Source organism: Penaeus chinensis, chromosome 33, assembly GCF_019202785.1.
Source record: "Penaeus chinensis breed Huanghai No. 1 chromosome 33, ASM1920278v2, whole genome shotgun sequence".
Classification (NCBI taxonomy): Eukaryota; Metazoa; Arthropoda; class Malacostraca; order Decapoda; family Penaeidae; genus Penaeus; species Penaeus chinensis.
Genome location: NC_061851.1, coordinates 22,050,286 through 22,070,685, shown reverse-complemented (window position 1 = coordinate 22,070,685; position 20,400 = coordinate 22,050,286). Strand labels below are relative to the sequence as shown.

The 20,400-nt window shown below is 44.3% G+C and overlaps 1 protein-coding gene across 5 annotated transcripts in view; it reads right to left on the bottom strand.

Annotated features, from left to right (window-relative positions):
* Positions 1-19,694, bottom strand: part of LOC125042953 (large proline-rich protein BAG6-like) — a 46,884-nt gene extending 27,190 nt beyond the window's left edge. For 2 of the 5 annotated variants that reach the window (XM_047638789.1, XM_047638793.1), the window contains exons 1-12: positions 19,540-19,694; positions 17,479-17,564; positions 17,240-17,357; positions 16,799-17,005; positions 13,930-14,105; positions 13,623-13,798; positions 13,084-13,442; positions 9,891-10,091; positions 5,367-5,536; positions 2,557-2,730; positions 1,897-2,365; positions 591-837 (exon numbers count right to left, since the gene is read on the bottom strand). In XM_047638789.1, coding sequence (XP_047494745.1) covers positions 591-837; positions 1,897-2,365; positions 2,557-2,730; positions 5,367-5,536; positions 9,891-10,091; positions 13,084-13,442; positions 13,623-13,798; positions 13,930-14,105; positions 16,799-17,005; positions 17,240-17,357; positions 17,479-17,541 — 2,360 coding nt within the window. In that variant the 5' untranslated portion in view covers positions 17,542-17,564; positions 19,540-19,694. The remainder of the gene's footprint in view (positions 1-590; positions 838-1,896; positions 2,366-2,556; positions 2,731-5,366; positions 5,537-9,890; positions 10,092-13,083; positions 13,443-13,622; positions 13,799-13,929; positions 14,106-16,798; positions 17,006-17,239; positions 17,358-17,478; positions 17,565-19,539) is intronic. The other 3 variants (XM_047638791.1, XM_047638790.1, XM_047638792.1) reach the window with 3 other exon arrangements.
* Positions 19,695-20,400: the final 706 nt, after the last annotated feature.

Below are 20,400 nucleotides of genomic sequence, written 5' to 3'. Positions count from 1 at the left end.
GTCAAAATAATAAAACAATGATATGCAAGTGCTAATTCAATGTCTGTACAGTTTAAGTTGATTTTAAAAAGATTGCTAACAGGAATGAAAGGGACTTGCTTATATAAAAAAGCAATGTTCAGCCAATGAAATCACACTGCACTCTCTTGACTAAAACAAAAACAAAACAAAAGTATGCATTCTAACTAAACTCTTTGGATGTGGGAGGGAGGTTGAGGGAGGATACATTGTAGATCCTAAAAAATATACATCACATGCTTCACCAAAGAACTTCTTTACAATAATTAAGAACAGAATAACTGAAGAATACTTACTCTATAGGTTACTTCAGAACACAAATATTCACCAATTTCTTAATATTGCATATAAATCATAATTACTAATGGTGTGAAAATCAAACTCTGGATGACTTAGTATATCAGCATTAAATTTCCAACTTACTGATCATAACCTCCACTAATGGCATTCCATATTAATAGACTTTCCTGACAAACATCTAGTATCAGCCATCATGACTGTTGTTCACAATCATTAATATCTATCTTCAGATACTATCTAACTAACAAAAAAGAATGAATCCTGGAACTCACCTGTTACCGGCTGCTTGGCTATTCCGAGCAGGGGCAGTTCTCTGTACACCTGGACCTGATGCTGGGGCTGAGGAACACACACTGGATGTTGCTGTGGAGGAGCTGGCAGAGGTGGTAGAAGAGGAGGTGGAGGAGGAGGAGGTTGTCGATGATGTAGAAGTTGCAGCGCCACTGAGATTAACTCCTAGCTGGTTCGTTATAGAGGACACAAGGTTTCGAATGAGCTCTGGAGTGGGGGCTGATCCTCCTGAAATGTGTTAGAATTGCATGTGGTCAAAGTTTACATTGCAAATTCACCTATATATATACTTTGTATACATTTTGCAAAAATTAAATCGGTTAGAGAAAAATTAATTATCAATATTAACCCCATGATGATGGGTGAAGAATACTGAAAAAAAAAAAAAAAAAAAAAAAAAAAAAAACTCTACGCTCTGGAGATCAATGGCAACGTGCCGACTTTGAGCACAGGAGTTCGACACATCAAGCCAAATCAAAAATTGTTTTGACGCCTCACAGCATGAATGGGTTAAATTTTACTCTATAGTAACTGCTAAACAAGCTCCTAGTCTGATAATCCCCTGACAGAATTATGATGTAAAATAAAAATTGTAATTTCTAAATAAATACATTCATTATTACAAACATCAAATACATGAGAGGGAGAGGGAGAGGGAGAGGGAGAGACAGAGAGAAGAGAAGGGGGAGAGGGAGAGACAGAGTGAAGAGAGGGGGGAGAGGGAGAGACAGAGAGAAGAGAGGGGGGAGAGGGAGAGACAGAGAGAAGAGAGGGGGGAGAGGGAGAGACAGAGAGAAGAGAGGGGGGAGAGGGAGAGACAGAGAGAAGAGAGGGGGGAGAGGGAGAGACAGAGAGAAGAGAGGGGGGAGAGGGAGAGACAGAGAGAAGAGAGGGGGGAGAGGGAGAGACAGAGAGAAGAGAGGGGGGAGAGGGAGAGACAGAGAGAAGAGAGGGGGGAGAGGGAGAGACAGAGAGAAGAGAGGGGGGAGAGGGAGAGACAGAGAGAAGAGAGGGGGGAGAGGGAGAGACAGAGAAGAGAGGGGGGAGAGGGAGAGACAGAGAGAAGAGAGGGGGGAGAGGGAGAGACAGAGAGAAGAGAGGGGGGAGAGGGAGAGACAGGGAGAAGATAGGGGGGAGAGGGAGAGAGAGAAGAAAGGGGGAGAGGGAGAGAAGGAGAGAGGGAGGGAGGGAGGGAGGGAGGGAGGGAGGGAGGGAGGGAGGGAGAGGGAGGGAGAGGGAGGGAGAGGCAGAGGGAGAGGGGGGGGGGGTATATGATCAGGAACATACCTGCACTTCCTGACCCTTCAGCAGAGAGAGAGTCAATTGTGATTCCGTGTGGCCCTACTTCCATAAGCACTAGGTCCCCACCATCCATTGGGAAGCCCTGTACAGCTCCAAGATTCAGCATTGAGGCTATGTTCCGTGCCTGAGCTGAGGCTGTCTGACTTCCTGATGAGGTAGCTCCTGATGAAGAGCTGGGGGCTGCTGATGTTGTAGCAGATGTGGTGGTGCTGGAGGAGGAACCTACTTGATTAGAGCCACCAGTTGTCTGTCCCTCTACATGTGCAGTACCAAAGGCGTTGGAAGTAGAGGATGACGTAGAAGCTGGCCGAGGGGTTGAGGAATTAGATGTACTAGAACTTGAGGTCACATTGTTGGCGGATGATGTGACAGTTGTGGAACTTGGACGATTTCCCCCTCTTGAACTAATGGTTACTCTTGTTGGGTCTGTGCTTGTGGTGACATTGATTTGAGCCTGTGAGGAAAATGCTTTAATTCAGAAAAATACAAAGACAATACAAATGACAGTAAAACTGTTACAGAATTACAAAACAAAATGTTAAAAATAATTTGAAGGACTAAATTAATAAATATCAGAACTCAAATCAATATTTGCTGTTGCCATAACAATGACTGTGTAAATAGAACATCAAACACTTGACTAACCTGAACAAGAGCTGGCTGCTGGATAATAATTGGGCGAGCACGCAATTGTCGAGGCGGTGGTCGTCGCAAGTCAACCATGATGTCACTGATCGCGTGCATAGCATGTGAAACAAAATGCAGCACTTCTGACACTCGCCACAAAAGCCATTGTTCCTGCTGAAGTGATGCTGCATCCTGAAAAGCCATTCAACTTATTCAGCTCCATCCTTACATACAAATTCTATTTATACTGTTTGGATGTTAACTTCCTTCATATTATATTAGATAAAGTAAAACTTTACTAATAATAAGAAGTTTGAGAATAAAAAATAAAAAAATGTACATATAAATAAAAATTCATTACCATGTAAAATGTACACGAAAGTTCCGAAAAAATGGAATCTAAAGGGGCAATCACACTACTCTATGCTGTCCAGGGATCCCTTTACAAAATGGGATACTTTCCCAGCAGTGAAGGGAACCGAGATGAAAATATCTGCCTAGAGAAGCACCACTGTGTTGATCTTTCACCCCAGTTAGAGAAGGAAAGATAATGCCAAAATAGAAACTGGAGTATAATTACTATGAAGCTAGAAGTAATATATACCACAACTAACAATAATGCCTCACTAATATTTTAAAGAATGTCCAGACAAACGTTCATTTGATTAAGGAGTGCAGACACACTCCCACTCTAACAGACTAAAGATGGAGCTCACTTCAGACATTATTTACGCCCTGCTGGACAGTTAGTTCTCAAGGTTGTTGTAAACACGTTGGTCTTTCCTGGACAATGTTTCTCCATGGAGGGACACTGTGCATAGTGTGACCAATCCCTCTCTGTAGCTGACAGACACTCAGTGTATCTGTCTAGGGATCGTCAGGCAGACAAGACTAGTGTGCCCAATCCCTCTCTGTAGCTGATTGATATTTGGTGTGACTGCCTAGGGATCCACAGGCAAACAAGACTAGTTACTTAATCTCCCTTTGAATACATATTTTTTCTCAGGTAATTAAAAGACCATGAAGAAGAAGAGGAAGATGTACATGAAGAAGCATATATGGATGTAGAAGAGGTAGTAGTGAGGTGAATGTCCAAGTAGTCATAATTGTAGTGGTAGAGGTAGAGGTAGAGGTAGTGATAGTCTTAGTAACAGTAGCAGTAGCAGTAATAGTCTTAGTAGTTGTAAAAGATTAAGAAGAAGACAAAGACAAAGACAAAGAATAAGAATGAGGAGGATGGGGAAGAGGGGGAAGAGGGGGAGGAGGGGGAGGAGGAGGAAGAGGAGGAAGAGAAGGAAGAGAAGGAAGAGGAGAGGGGAGGGGAAGAGAGGGATGGGGAGGGGAAGAGAGGGAGGGGGGGAAGAGAGGGAGGAGGGGAGAGGGGGAGGAAGAAGAGGAAGAGGAAGAGGAAGAGGAGGAGGAAGAGGAGGGGAAGATGATGGAGGAGGAGGAGGAGGAGGAGGAGGAGGAGGAGGAGGAGGAGGAGGGGAAGATGATGGAGGAGGAGGAGGGGAAGATGATGGAGGAGGAGGAGGAGGAAGAGGAGGGGAAGATGATGGAGGAGGAGGAGGAGGAAGAGGAGGGGAACATGATGGAGGAGGAGGAGGAAGAGAAGGGGAAGATGATGGAGGAGGAAGAGGAGGAAGAGGAGGAAGAGGAGGGGAAGATGATGGAGGAGGAGGAGGAGGAAGAGGAGGGGAAGATGATGGAGGAGGAGGAGGAAGAAGAGGAGGGGAAGATGATGGAGGAGGAGGAGGAGGAAGAGGAGGGGAAGATGATGGAGGAGGAGGAGGAGGAAGAGGAGGAGAAGATGATGGAGGAGGAGGAGGAGGAGGAGGAGGAGGAGGAGGAGGAGGAGGAGGAAGAGGAGGAGGAGGAAGAGGAGGAGGAGGAAGAGGAGGGGAAGATGATGGAGGAGGAGGAGGAGGAGGGGAAGATGATGGAGGAGGAGGAGGAGGAGGAGGAGGAGGAGGAGGAGGAGGAGGAGGAGGAGGAAGAGGAGGGGAAGATGATGGAGGAGGAGGAGGAGGAGGAGGAGGGGGAAGAGAGAGAAGGGGAGGGGAGAGAGAGGGAGGGGGGGGAGAGAGAGGGAGGGGGGGAAGAGGAAGGAGGAGGAGGAGGAGGAGAAGGAGGAGGAAGGGGAGGAGGAGGAAGAAGGGGAGGAGGAAGAGGAGGGGAAGATGATGGAGGAGGAGGAAGAGGAGGAGGAGGAGGAGGAGGAGGAGGAGGAGGAGGAAGAGGAGGGGAAGATGATGGAGGAGGAGGAGGAGGAGGAGGAGGAGGAGGAGGAGGAGGAGGAGGAGGAGAGGGAAGAGAGAGAAGGGGAGGGGAGAGAGAGGTAGGGGGGGAAGAGGAAGGAGGAGGAGGAGGAGGAGGAGGAGGAGGAGGAGGAAGGGGAGGAGGAGGAAGAAGGGGAGGAGGATGAGGAGGAGGATGAGGAGGAGGATGAGGAGGAGGAGATGATGGATGAGTGGTGAAAGTGGTGGTGGTAACAATAACAATATGATAATAGTAATAGTAGCAGTAGCAGTAGCAGTCATAGTAGTCGTAGTAGGCATAGTAGGCGTAGTAGTTGAAGTAGTCGTAATAGTCGTAGTAGTCGTAGTAGTCGTAGTAGTCGTAGTTGTCGTAGTAGTCGTAGTAGTCGTAGTAGTCGTAGTAGTTGTAGTAGTAATAATAATAATAATAATAATAAAAAGAAATTTCCAAAAACAATCCAAGAATAATAATCTAATACAAAAAAAAATAAAAAGAGGAAGGAGAGGAGTGAGTGAGTGAGTGAGTGAGTGAGTGAGTGAGTGGTGTGTGTAAAGGAGTTGATAACTTACCCCATCTCCATAAGCTGTATCATTGGCCATCGTTTGATGGTAGCGAGTCATGTAGGGCTCTAATCGACGTTGTATTTGATTGTACAGATCCAAAATTTCAACCATTACTGAACAGCGTGGGTGTTCCAGCCGGACGTTTCCTAGTCCACCATCACTACTGTTTGCTCCATCTGGAAAGAAGGGAAGGGAAACTAAGACCCACAAAGAACTGAATTATTGAAAATGAAAAGAAGGAAGAGGAATATGAGGAGGAGAGGGGGGGGGACGAGGATGAGGGGAGGAGGAGGAGGAAGAGGGGGAGGAGGAGGAGGAGGGGGAGGAGGAGGAGGGGGAGGAGGAGGAGGAGGGGAGGAGGAGGAGGAGTAGTAGGAGGAGGAGGAGGAGGAGGAGGAGGAGGAGGAGGAGATATGGAAGGAAAAGGAGGAGGAGGAGGAGATATGGAAAGAAGAGGAGGAGGAGGAGATATGGAAAGAAGAGGAGGAGGAAGAGATATGGAAGGAAGAGGAGCAGGAAGAGATATGGAAGGAAGAGGAGCAGGAAGAGATATGGAAGGAAGAGGAGGAGGAAGAGATATGGAAGGAAGAGGAGGAGGAAGAGATATGGAACGAGGAGGAGGAGGAAGAGATATGGAACAAGGAGGAGGAGGAAGAGATATGGAAGGAGGAGGAAGAGGAAGAGATATGGAAGGAGGAGGAAGAGATATGGAAGGAGGAGGAGGAAGAGATATGGAAGGAGGAGGAGGGAGAGATATGGAAGGAGGAGGAGGGAGAGATATGGAAGGAGGAGGAGGGAGAGATATGGAAGGAGGAGGAGGAAGAGATATGGAAGGAGGAGGAGGAAGAGATATGGAAGGAGGAGGAGGAGGAGGAGGAGGAGGAGGAGGAGGAGGAGGAGGAGGAGGAAGACGACAAGGACGAGGGTGAGGACACGCATGGCCAGGAAGAGGGTGAGGAGATACGGAAGGAGGAGAAGAAGAAGGAGGAGGAGGAGGAGGAGGAGGAGGAGGAGAAGGAGGAGGAGAAGGAGGAGGAGAAGGAGGAGGAGAAGGAGAAGGAGGAGGAGGATGACAACGACGATGAGGACGAGGAAAAACGAAGATGAGGAGGACAATGACAAGGATGAGGAAAGAGACAAGCAGGAAGAGTGTGAGGAGGGAGAGGAGTAGGAGGAGGAGGAGGAGGAGGAGATATGAAAGGAAGAGGAGGAGGAAGAGGAGGAGGAAGAGGAAGAGATATGGAAGGAAGAGGAGGAGGAAGAGGAGGAGGAGGACGATGAAGAAGACGAGGACTACGAGGAGGACACGCATTAAGATGAGGAGGACCACGCAGGAAGAGGGTGAGGACCACGCAGGAAGAGGGTGAGGACCACGCAGGAAGAGGGTGAGGACCACGCAGGAAGAGGGTGAGGACCACGCAGGAAGAGGGTGAGGACCGCGCAGGAAGAGGGTGAGGACAACCAGATGAGATGAGGAGGACAATGACAAGGATGAGGAGAGGGACAAGCAGGAAGAGTGTGAGGAGGGAGAGCATGAGGAGGGAGAGGGTGAGGAGGGAGAGGGTGAGGAGGGAGAGGGTGAGGAGGAGGAAGAGTAAGAGGAGGAGGAGGGAGAGGGTGAGGAGGAGGAGGGAGAGGGTGAGGAGGAGGAAGGAGGGAGGGGGAGGAGGGGGAGGAGGAGGAGGAGGGAGACGGTGAGGAGCAGGAAGGGGGGAGGGGGAGGAGGGGGAGGAGGAGGAAGAGGAGGAAGGAAAGGAGGAGGAAGAATAGGAGGATGAGGAGGAGAAAGAGGAGGAGGAGGAGGAAGGGAAAGAGGAGGAGGAGGAGGAGGAGGAGGAGGAGGAGGAGGAGGAGGAGGAGGAGGAGGAGGAGAAGGAGAAGGAGGAGGGAGGGGGGTGGAGGAAGGGGGAGGCGGAATAGAAGGAAGGGGGGGAGGAGGTGTAAAGGGGGAGGAGGAATAGAAGGAAGGGGGGGAGGAGGTGTAAAGGGGGAGGAGGAATAGAAGAAAGGGGGGGGAGGAGGTGTAAAGGGAGAAGAGGAAGGGGATGAGGAGGAAGGGAAAGAGGAGGAGGAGGAGGAGGAAGGGAAAGAGGAGGAGGAGGAGGAGGAAGGGAAAGAGGAGGAGGAGGAGGAGGAAGGAAGAGAGGAGGAGGAGGAGGAGGAGGAGGAAGGGAAAGAGGAGGAGGAGGAGGAGGAGGAGGAAGGGAAAGAGGAGGAGGAGGAGGAGGAGGAGGAAGGGAAAGAAGAGGAGAGAGGAGGAGGAGGAAGGGAAAGAGGAGGAGGAGGAGGAGTAAGGGAAAGAGGAGGAGGAGGAGGAGTAAGGGAAAGAGGAGGAGGAGGAGGAGGAAGGGAAAGAGGAGGAGGAGGAGGAGGAAGGGAAAGAGGAGGAGGAGGAGGAGGGGAAAGGAGGAAGGGAAAGAGGAGGAGGAGGAGGAGGAAGGGAAAGAAGAGGAGGAGGAGGAGGAAGGGAAAGAGGAGGAGGAGGAGGAGGAAGGGAAAGAGGAGGAGGAGGAGGAGGAAGGGAAAGAGGAGGAGGAGGAGGAGGAGGAGGAGGAGGAAGGGAAAGAGGAGGAGGAGGAGGAGGAGGAAGAGGAGGAGGAGGAGGAGGAAGGGAAAGAGGAGGAGGAGGAGGAGGAAGGGAAAGAGGAGGAGGAGGAGGAGGAGGAGGAAGGGAAAGAGGAGGAGGAGGAGGAGGAAGGGAAAGAAGAGGAGGAGGAGGAGGAAGGGAAAGAGGAGGAGGAGGAGGAAGGGAAAGAGGAGGAGGAGGAGGAGGAAGGAAAGAGGAGGAGGAGGAGGAGAAAGGGAAAGAGGAGGAGGAGGAGGAGGAGGAGGAGGAGGAGGAGGAAGGGAAAGAGGAGGAGGAGGAGGAGGAAGGGAAAGAGGAGGAGGAGGAGGAGGAAGGGAAAGAGGAGGAGGAGGAAGGGAAAGAGGAGGAGGAGGAAGGAAAGAGGAGGAGGAGGAAGGGAAAGAGGAGGAGGAGGAAGGGAAAGAGGAGGAGGAGGAAGGGAAAGAGGAGGAGGAGGAGGAGGAAGGGAAAGAGGAGGAGGAGGAGGAGGAAGAGAAAGAGGAGGAGGAGGAGGAGGAAGGGAAAGAGGAGGAGGAGGAGGAAGAAGGGGAGGAGAAGGAAGAGGTGGGAGGGAGCGAAGGAGGAGGAAGGGAAAGAGGAGGACAAGGAGGAAGGGAAAGAGGAGGACAAGGAGGAAGGGAAAGAAGATTAGGAGGAGGAGGAGGAGGAGGAGGAGGAGGAGGAGGAGGAGGAGGAGGAAGGGGAGGAGGAAAGGGGAGGAGGAGGCAGAGGAAGGGGAGGAGGAGGCAGAGGAAGGGGAGGAGGAAAGGGGAGGAGGAGGCAGAGGAAGGGGAGGAGGAAAGGGGAGGAGGAGGCAGAGGAAGGGGAGGAGGAAAGGGGAGGAGGAGGCAGAGGAAGGAGAGGAGGAAAGGGGAGGAGGAGGCAGAGGAAGGGGGGGAGGAGGAAGGGGGAGGAGGAGGAGGAAGGGGATGAAGGAAGGTGGGAGGAGGAAGGGGAGGAGGAGAAAGGGGGTGAGGAGGAGGAGGAGGAGGAAAGGGAGGAAGAGGAAGAGGAAGAGGAGGAGGAAGGGAAGGAGGAGGAGGAAAGGGGGAAAGGGGGAAATAGGAAGAGGAGGAGGAAAGGGGGAAAGGGGGAAATAGGAAGAGGAGGAGGAAAGGGGGAAAGGGGGAAATAGGAAGAGGAGGAAAGGGGGAAAGGGGGAAAGGGGGAAAGGGGGAAAGGGGAAAGAGGAAGAAGAGGAGGAGTAGGAGAAAAGGGGGGAAGAGGAAGGGAAGGAAGAGGCAAGGGGGAAGAGGAAGGGAAGGAGGAGGCAAGGGGAAGAGGAAGGGAAGGAGGAGGAGGAGGAAAGGGGGAAGAGGAAGGGAAGGAGGAGGCAAGGGGGAAGAGGAAGGGAAGGAGGAGGAGGAGGAGGAAAGGGGGGAAGAGGAAGGGAAGGAGGAGGAGGAGGAAAGGGGGGAAGAGGAAAGGGGGGAAGAGGAAGGGAAGGAGGAGGAGGAGGAAAGGGGGGAAGAGGAAGGGAAGGAGGAGGAGGAGGAAAGGGGGGAAGAGGAAGGGAAGGAGGAGGAGGAGGAAAGGGGGGAAGAGGAATGGAAGGAGGAGGAGGAGGAAAGGGGGGAAGAGGAAGAAAGGAGGAGGAAAGGGGGAAGAGGAAGGGAAGGAGGAGTAAGAGGAAGAGGGAAAGAGGAGGAAGGGGGAGTAGGAAAAGTAGAACAATAACAACAAATGGACAAAAGAACTAAAAATATGAAAAATATCAAGAAGAATAACAAAGAAGAAAAGAAAAGGCAAGATGAAAAAGATGAAAAGAAAAAAAAAGAAATAAAAAGGGGGGAAATAAGGCTATGGAATAGGAAAAGACAATAGAGAAAAAAAAAGTAAAAAAGTAAAAAAGGAAAACAAGTAAAAAAGAAGAAAAGTAAGAAAAGGTAAGAAAAGTAAAAATGCAAAACAGTAAGCAAATACAAGTTCATATTTCTACTCTTTCCCACACCAGCCATACCAACCTCCAGCCGAAGCAGTAGATCCTCCTGCTGCTGCTGCTGCTGCTGCTCCACTCGGGGTTTCCTGACCTTCTGAGCCACTCCTACTGGCTGTGGTTTCAGATGTGCTAGCAGTATTGTCTGTTGTGTTACTTGTAGTGGTATTTGAAGCACCTGTGGTAGGTGTGCTTTGTCTGCCACCCCCTGAACCTGTTGGTCTCATGTCTGGTGATAAGAGAAACTGCATTATAACATATGATAAATTTTAACATGTATTTATTTATATATATAGACAGGAACAAATATGTTGTGCATATGGCATAACTAAATTTCAGCATGCTAAATCAAATTCACTGCTAATGAGCCAGTTAAATACCTATTAGCACTACAATGAAATACAATGCAGCCCCTATCTGGCTATTCAAAACAATTACTGATAAAATTTACTTCAAATATTTTATACTACAATATTTACAACTACCTTTAAAAACATATATAACTGCCAAATTATAAAAACAAATTTCCTCAAAAATTAAACATGAAATGCAACTATTCTATTGCAACTACTTCTATAGATGCACATGTGACCTATATGGTGCTAATTAGTACAAACAGTTAAATTGGAAGGACCAGAAAATCAAGATACCAAAGGAATATCAGTCTAGGAAGTTGCCTGCCAATACATTAGACTATCCACATGCCACAGGTACGGAAACACACACTACAGACAGACATAATTGCATAAAGAGACAGACATCCCCAAAGAAACAAACTGACATATATCTGCATGAAGGAGAGGAGAGAGAGAGAGAGAGAGAGAGAGAGAGAGAGAGAGAGAGAGAGAGAGAGAGAGAGAGAGAGAGAGAGAGAGTGAGAGAGAGAGAGAGAGAGAGAGACACACGGAGAGAGAGAGAGAGAGAGAGACACGGAGAGAGAGAGGAAGAGAGAGACACGGAAGGGAGGGAGGAGAGAGAGAGAGAGACGGAGAGAGAGAGAGGAGAGAGACGGAGAGAGAGAGAGAGACGGAGAGAGAGAGAGAGTGACGGAGAGGAGAGAGAGAGAGACGGAGAGAGAGAGAGAGAGAGAGACGGAGAGAGAGAGGACAGACGATAAACGGAGAGAGAGAGACAGACGACAAACGGAGAGAGAGAGGACAGACGACAAACGGAGAGAGAGAGAGAGAGACGGAGAGGAGAGAGAAAGACGGAGAGAGAGAGAGACGGAGAGGAGAGAGAAAGACGGAGAGAGAGAGAGACGGAGAGAGAGGAGAGACGGTGGAGGAGAGAGAGACGGAGAGAGAGAGACGGAGAGAGAGACGGAGACAGAGAGACTGAGAGACAGAGAGACAGAGACAGACAGAGACAAGAGAGAAAATGAGAGAGAGAGAGAAAATGAGAGAAAAAAAAGAGAGAGAGAGAGAGAGAGAGAGAGAGTGAGAGAAAAAGAAATTGAAAAAAGAAAGCAAAAAAAAAAGAGAAAAAAGAAAGAGAAAAAAGAAAGAAAGAAAAAAAAGTGAGCGAGCAAAAAGCATGAGAAATAACAGTAAATAATTTGTAGCTATTAACCCCAAGCTCCAGGGGTTGGAATGTAGATACATGCCATGCCCACTGTGAATTTAATTCATTAACGGTTTTTACACACACACATGGCTAGAGAAGTACTAAGTCCTCAATGAGCCAATTACTAGTACTACCTGTCTCACCTTTTAACCCTTTTCCTTGATTTTCGAGAATATTTTCTGGGATCTAAAACTGCTGTTAGTAATGTCAATAACACTATAATAATTATGAAGTCTATAGTAAAAATAACAGCATTGATATCAAAAGCATTATAAAAAAAAAAATCCCGCAAACTCATGGAAAGGAAAAATCAGGTGAGGTCACAAGGTCTACTAATTGACTCCTTTGTGGCTAATGCACTTGCAGAGCCACCTCTGTGCAAAGTACATTTCACAAAACAATACAACGACCATTTTATCTGGGTCTTTGGGATAACATTCACTTTACATTAATTTCTACTTCTAATAATAATCATACAGTGTTCTGTATGTTTAAAAAAAGAGGTGGCTTTCGCATGCTTAAGATAGTAAGAATATAAAGATACTAGGAATTTTCATCTAAATCTATTTCAAGAACTGTATTGGGAAATAACAATACAACTAGAACATGCATCAAATAAGGATCCATCATCTAGAAGGCCATACACTCATTACAACAATACTCTACAGAATCTGAGAAAGAGCCAGTTATTATTTCAGATGTGCAAAGATTTAACTGGAAAATGCCCTCAATTGGAAAAGGATTTTTTTTTTATGCTTAGGCCTACATTATATGAAAAACACACAAAATGGGAATTTTGTAACTGCTTAGTCACTCATACAATTAACAATAATGACCTTCTGTTAACCTAATGGATCCAGGTGAAGTGACTGTCAGGTCATGAAAATTGGCAGAATGACAGGAAATGTTACTTATTGCTATTGTTATTGCACAAAGTTGTAAACTACCTAAAGAGATAATATGGAGTCTTGATACAGCATATCAACTGACAAATATAGACTTTAGAAAATGGCAAAAAAGCACAAATCGCTTCAGCAAAATACACAATAACAAATTTGCTAAGGGGAGGCAAGGTGTTGTAACACTGGGAGCATTTGTGTGGGCCAGGCCTACAAGCCACACACCTGGGAGAGTCACCACTCAAGTAAGCCTAATACCCGAACTTTGGGCCAAATGTGGGCAGCGAGGCACCTGGATCCAGGTTAAGGTTAAAAAGATTAATAACAAAGGGAATAAATGAGCATAAGCAAGAAACAAAGGTAGACCAAAGTAATAAAAAAAAATGATGATAATGATAATGATAATGATAATGATAATAATAATTATAATAGTAATAATAATTATAAACCTGAAATAATTATATCAGTTGTTTGCCCATGAATACCACTGTCACACAAAGGGCATATCCCTCACAGAAAATACCCTCAAGATGGCTCAGCTTAAATTCTACTACGTCATGCATTTAGCTGCCTCAGAGTCATGAACAAAAAACAACTTCAAGTCCTTGGTAATAAGAATGCCTAATTAATATATTGAAATAAAACAGGAAACATGAACATTTTCATTTATCAATTTATAATATGTACTTTGAACCAATACCCAAATGAACAGTGAAGAATTATTTGATGTGCGATTCTGAGGCAGCCTACTGGTCTTACTTGTAATTCTGACTGTTAGGGTGCGCAAACTACCCGGAGGGATGCCACGAGGAGGAGCACCGACACTACTGCCAGAACCAGTAGTCCCTGAAGTGGTGTCTGTGGTGCTGTTGCTTGTTGTAGTGGTTGTGTTGCTCGTGGTAGACTCTGTGGTAGATGTGGAGGAGGAGGAAGTGCCAGCTGTTCCTGTGTTGGTGGAGCCAGACATTCCACTGCTGGAACCCCCACGTGCCAGAGAGGACAGGGCTGAAGCTACGGCTGCTGAAGCAGCCTGTGCAAGACCACCTGCGAGACTGCTGTTTATTGCACCCATCATGGGAGGGGTCATGGATGCTGGGACCATTGCAGTTGGGTCCATACTGAAGTGATACAAAAAAAGGAGAGTTACTATTAAGATTAAGATATTTTTTTTTCCGATGACAACATTGACTATCAAAAAAATCTATACCTATATCTATATCTATATATATAAATGATCCACAAATCTCAACAAACCAGAGCAATCATTGATTTTCCACTTTGCAGCACTTTTAACTTACTTATTTAGAGCATCCATTTCTGAGTACAGTGCTTCCATCTCATCACTGGGTGGTGTTGTGGCCGTGCTAGAAGCTGTGGCCACACCTTCATCTGACATAGATTCACCTGCTACTGGTCGTGTATCTTCTACAGCATCAGTCTCCATGGCTCCCCTTTCTCCTCTGGCATCATCAGCCTATTACATCATATTTAACTATTAGTCTTCATATATATTAAATTGAATGCCTTAAAGTAATCTGGATGGATGGTTAATACAGAAAAAATATATTCTTTTTCTATGTCCAAAAGCATACACACACATACTACCTGAATTGGACTGCTAACTTGATCATTATCTGAGGTTGATTCTGTGGAGGGTGTTCTTTCCTCTCCTGAGCCAAGTCTGCGATCCATCTGATCAAGGACATTTGATGCACGCTCGAGCATTGTCCTGGCTTGGTGTAGCCGGACACCAGATGAGCTAGGGCCTTGTGTTGGTGGAACTGGATGACAATAGTAATGTTAATAAGAATACAATAAGGACAGGGCATTACGCATAGAACTTTGAAAAAGAAAAAGGTGATAAAACTTACAATCCTCTACAAAATCCCACATGTTACCAAAAATGGGTTAGATTAGATACTTTTAAAACAATGGAATAGTACTTCTAGCACATATCATAGTAGGGAATGAGCAAACCATTTTAATAAATGATAATATAATAGCTTTAATGCCAAATGAAATTTGCCAAAATCATGTGCATACGTCTCTTTCCATGGTAAACATGTATCCAAGACATAGCCTAATAAACTTCCCTGCGTTCACTGGAGCTTTTCTGCACAGTACGCTTTGCCCTGGCCCAAACCGCACAGAGTGAATGGTTTCACCGCACAATGTAGCAATCAGATAATTATTTTAAAGATACTGCCCTTGCCATTGAGATGAATTGCTCTTCTGATTGAGACTAATCAAAACCATTGTACAAGACTTCCATATCACATACACATTAATGTCTAACAAAAATAGAAAGGCAAAAAGAAATATATGCTGCAGTTCAGATACATTTTCTTTTGAGGCTCTAAGTTGGCGGCCATTTTGGTTGTTTATAAACAGCCGCGAGGTGAAGCAAACTACCCCTAACCCCTTTGCCCTGTTTGCCATGCAGCACCTTGGGTTGACCGTTCACTTGATTTTACTGTACAACACATGGCGCGCTTTGCCCAAGGGAACGCAGGGATTATTTTTCTCTATACCAAAATAATTTGATTTATCTAAATGCAATTAGATCCTAAACTCATCATGTTTACACAGGCACTCACTCATCCATATTCTGTTCTTATACTTCTATAATAATCCTGTTTGAATGTATCATTCACTTACCACGATTTTGTGGATTAATTATATGAATTACAACTAATTAAAGATTTAAAACTTTCACATTTTACCAACAAATATGGTTATCAAAAAGATTACAAGGTATGTCAAATCATTCACAGAGATTATAAAAGCAACAGAGTCAGTTTTTACATCTGACTACCCTTAACTATTTACAAACTTACAAGGTTAAGTAATACATATAAATATAACAGGAAAACCTGTAAATCTTGGTTTCAGCAGATCTACTTACAGTTTTACATAACACTATATAAGTGCTCATTATACATCAATAAAATGAAACAAAACTCCCTATCATGTAAGCCTAAGTAAAGTCAATGGTCTTTATGATCACACATGTAAAGTGCACTTCACTATATTTTATCTGGTAACATTGTTTAGTAGCCAAAAAAGCCTGTGATTGGTTAAGACTCTCTAGATTTTAACATTCCAAATATATGTAGATAGTGATGTAGCAAGTGGCTAAAATCATATTGAAACCCTCTCATTGAATGACTCACTCATATTTGACTTTAGATCCCAAGGAAAAATTGAATAACAAATGTGTTATAGAGGATAAATTGATACAACTACCCTAACTGGCTACTTATTGGTCTATCAATATATAAGCCTATGATATAATTTACATGGTTCTATTTCAGCAGAACAACTGATAAGACTAACAATATATAGATGTCCTAATCTGTGAAAGAAGAAAGCAAGTTACATTTAACCCCTTGAATGGGTGAAGAAAACTAAAAAAAAAACAAAAAACTCTACGCTCTGGAGATCAATGGCAACGTACCGACTTTGAGCGCTGGAGTTCGGTACATCAAGCCGAATTACTGGCTCGTAGCACTTTGGCGCGCCACCACTGCCTACAGCCGCAAACCATATATCGTTTGTTTGTTTTGATGCCTCATGGCGTGACCATCGGGAAGGGGTTAATCGATGAACTCGAAAGGGTAATATGCAAGCTTGAGCAAGATATTGTTCAGTGTTTTCAATCGTAATTCTTGTGACTTAGCATTAATAATACTTTTCCAGTCTCATTATAATCCTTTTGTCTGTATATATCTTTATCTCATTATCACTATCCTTTCCTTTCTCTCGATTCTGAAACCATATCCACCTTCCTCTCTCCCTCCCCTCTTTTAATTCCCATTTCAACTTGCTTTCCTTCTTTTCTTATACCCTATCTCCCATTCCCCCTTTTCCCTTCTTCCTGGTCTCCTTAGGACATTTTTCCACATCTCTACCCCTAATCCCTCTCATTTCCTATCATATAGCTTATGTTATTTTTCCTTTCATATTTCACATTGATCCCTTAATGACAGTATTAGAAATAACTCAGAGGCTTCTGGCAACTGTCTTGCTGTTTGGCCAGGAGTCCACTCATGTAGCAGAGCTTACTGCTTAAGGCGCTCTAGTGCGTCACAATACTTATAGCCATACCCAGCGTGATGAGTCAGTTTGTTATGACGGCTTTAGGGAGGCCCGGCAAATATGGGTTAAAATGGTAAAATAGCTGAATGTAGACATTCTGTATGTGATACTATTCACATATCTCTAACATATCTAACAACAAAATAATGCTATCTCCTTAAAAGTGTGCCATATCAATATATATTTATAATAGTAAAACAGAAGGCCTGCCAAACAATATTGCCAGATAAAATTCTGTGACAGTTTGGAGACATGTATGGTTGTAAGTGCTCGTGACTATACATCAAGTCAGTCAAAGTAAATAAACATACACTAACTGTGAATACAGATCAGAATCAGCACACATGCATCTCTCACAGCACATGACACAACACACCTATGGGCTCATTATCTTCAGGTACAACAAATGATCCAAGAAGGACCTGTGCACCTTCTACTCCTGGCTGGCGACGAATGTGGTGGTGGTGGTGGTGGCTGCTCCCTGTGGCTCCGTTGCTAGAGGAGCTGGCACCTCCACCTGCAGTGCGACTGTTGGCCTGCGGGGGGGCTCTCATCACCAGGTGCACCACTTTTTCATGCACATCTGTAGAAGGGACATCATTAAGATCCAAATTTGTGACAAAAAAAAATACTATGGCTCATTCTAACTTTCTTTTTTAGTTTTCTTTGCAGTCTTTCATGAGGGAAGAAAACTAAAATTATCCTTAGATCTAGAACACTTTGATACATGTTATATTAGGACATTATAATTCAATGAAAATCAAAATTACTTTATATATAACAACAAATAATACTGAAAAAGCAGCATACAACTTACTATAATCTGCAAGTTTCTTATCATCCTGTAAAACACGACCACAGTAGATCAGTCGCTGTTTGTCTGCTGGGATGCTCACGGAAGATGCTATCCTATCCTTGAATTGCTTTACAGTGATCTGAAAAAAATCCCTTTATCTGTATTTACATACACTAAATTTTTTTAGATCCTAACAAAATCTAAATGCTTGAAGGATAACTAATGCAAATATAGGACAGTACTAGTGTTACTCTACTTACATCATCTGGAACGGAGAACCGGTGATTCTGAGAATCCAGGGTTTTAACCGTGACGTCTATCATCTTGGTGGTTCTTCAAAATTGTACTGCAATAAATAAAAATCTTATGAAACAATCATACTATACATGTCATGTTTGGCCAGGAGTCCACTTATGTAGCAGTTTGTTATGACAGCTTTAGGGACAAAGTTGTCAGTATCTAAATCAGTCACAAATGACTCACATGGAAGGGCCTGGCATGGTGAAATGTACATCATCTGCTGCTGTGTAACCCAGTAGTATATCATAAATATATATATATTTTTTTTATATGATCAAATGTTCACTTAAAACTCTTTGTATAACAGAGAGTAAACAACCACAGGCAATGTGAAAAAGACTATCATTGTAATTAACATTTTCCTTTTTTTCTATAATTACATCAATGTTTATAATCTATATTTGCCCCCAGCTCATCCAGCACTTCAAGCACAAATTTAGGTGCCTAAAGAGCTGGTAGCTCTATTTCATAAACAAAAGTCTGAAATACTGAAGGTTTCCCCACACTTCAAGTGACTGTATTCTAATAGTGACACACACACATATAAAATGTTACAAGCTGAGAGAGACGAGCTCCCTCTAATGAGCCGCTCATGCTGTGTATGTCATTATGCAATGCCATCCATGACTCAATCCACCACAGCCATTACAATGATGTCATGCCATCCTCAGTCATAGAGTTATCAGTTATCAAGAATATCAAGTCACTGTCGAACTTGAAATGGGTTACCTAACTATTTTCATTAATCAACAGATATACACCTTTCATTTTAGCCAATAAGATATCCTCAGGTTTCCAGCTGTCTACTAGTATAGTTAACTGTTAACCCTAAAGGACTGCAACCCCTTCAGATTACCTCTCTGACAGCCACCAAATCTGTCTGATTATTCAAAATTTCACAAAGGCAAATTTTGGTTTCCAAAATTTAAAGAACTCAACTTTACATACCTGACAATTTATTTTTCATTGCCATACCTCAAATATAGTGAGTGTCAACAGAGTACAACGTTGAGAAGGTTATCTTGTGTATAAATAAATATGTAAATAAAACAGTATAAAAAACCATAAAACAAAAAAATTATATATTTAACTGTACTTCTAAATATCTCGACATATAAACAGTAAAGACATTTATGTACCAGAAGTTCACTCTAATACACAGTATAATAGTACAGAGTGGGGAGGGGGGTGTGGGTGGAGGAAAATAGTATGATTTGCTAGATGAATTATGCTATTCAGCACCAGAATTACTACCTAACACTTGCTAGGCTTCATTCATAAGATGACAGAGGCAGGAAAACACAACAATAACACAAGGCAAGACATGTTTTCTTGAAATTCTGTTTAATTGAAAATATGGTATGTGCAAAGGGTTACATACAATATTTACTTCTGAATTTAGAATATCATAGAGGACTGCATGGATGTCCATACAATTTATACATCAATATCCATGCAACTCCGGCCTAACACGCCAAGCAAGCCCTAAAACCCTAAATAAGGTCCTGAGTCGCCCCCACACTGCAACAAGGGGCCGATTCGCCGCTCAAGGGCCAGTCTCAAAACCCCTTTACGGTCAAAGTCGCTAACAAAAACTGTGGCAGAAGAGACCCCCAATGCTTTCGGACAGATCGCTAACGGAACTCTAGAGACAAAAAGTTCCCAAAATCCATTAAATACCCTTTACAACGAAAATATTTGCGTGTCTAAACACACCTGCCATCTCAAACACAAGAACGCACATAGACCTGATTCAAAAACCTTCATGGCAGCATCTTTGTGTGTACTAGCATGCCAAACCATGTTTCAAACGAGAGAAAACATGAGGAAGGTTACACAGAGAAAAAGAAAGAAAGAAAAAAAAAAATGGGCGAAGAGAAGTAGCGGTCCATAAAAGCGACACAAAACATGTTTCCTTCTATCTACCTATTCCTTCATTTCTTTCTCTCCCATTTATCCCCTCATCATCTAAGCACCTCAACAAATGCTCCAAATATCCCAAAACGCGACTCAGCACTGACCTAAAGCGTTGAAATGAGCATCAATGTTGTTGTGTGAGTGACGGGGAAGGTGGAACAGCTGACGGCTCGAGGAGTGCGTTGGCCAAGTGAAGGTCGGGATGCGCAATCGGCTTCTAATTCTTCTAATTTCACCTAATTCGGATGTAGGTGATTAATCCATTCTTATAAATTAATTCTAATCTAGGTGATTAGCGATCAAATCTACCAGTTTCCCATACTCTATAAAAAGGAGACGCTCCCGTTGCGTCACGTCCCGGAAGAAAGTATTTAGTTATCAGTTATCATATCATACATTCCCTAAAAAATGACTTCGTAGTCATTATCAAATCCATTAAACTAAAGATTCATGTCGGGACTACAGTAATTTTCAGCTGATGGAGATTCCCATTATTATTATTGTCATAATCTCTAATTATGATCACTAACATGTTCTTGGAAATCGCACCATAAATGATGATGATGATACTATTAATGATAGTGATAACAGTGGTAATAATTATATAATAATAACAGCAATAATAATAACAATAATAATAAAGATAATGATAATGTTAATGATGATAATCATAATAATCATCATCATCATCAGCAATTTGGGGCTAACGCCGGCAGGGGCGCATAGCCGCATCCACCTTTCATTTCCACCTACGAGGGTCCCTCATAGCGAGCCGCCAGGCAGGGGCCCGGCCCATTTCTAGTTCCTTACGACAGGTTTGATCGATCTGCCCAAGCCACGACTTTCTCGGTCGTCCCACATGCCTCCTCCACCCAGGGGTGTCTCGGACAGAGACAACCTGATGGACAGGATCATCCTGTAGGAATCGAGCCAAATGGCCATATAGCCTGAGTTGGTGATCACGG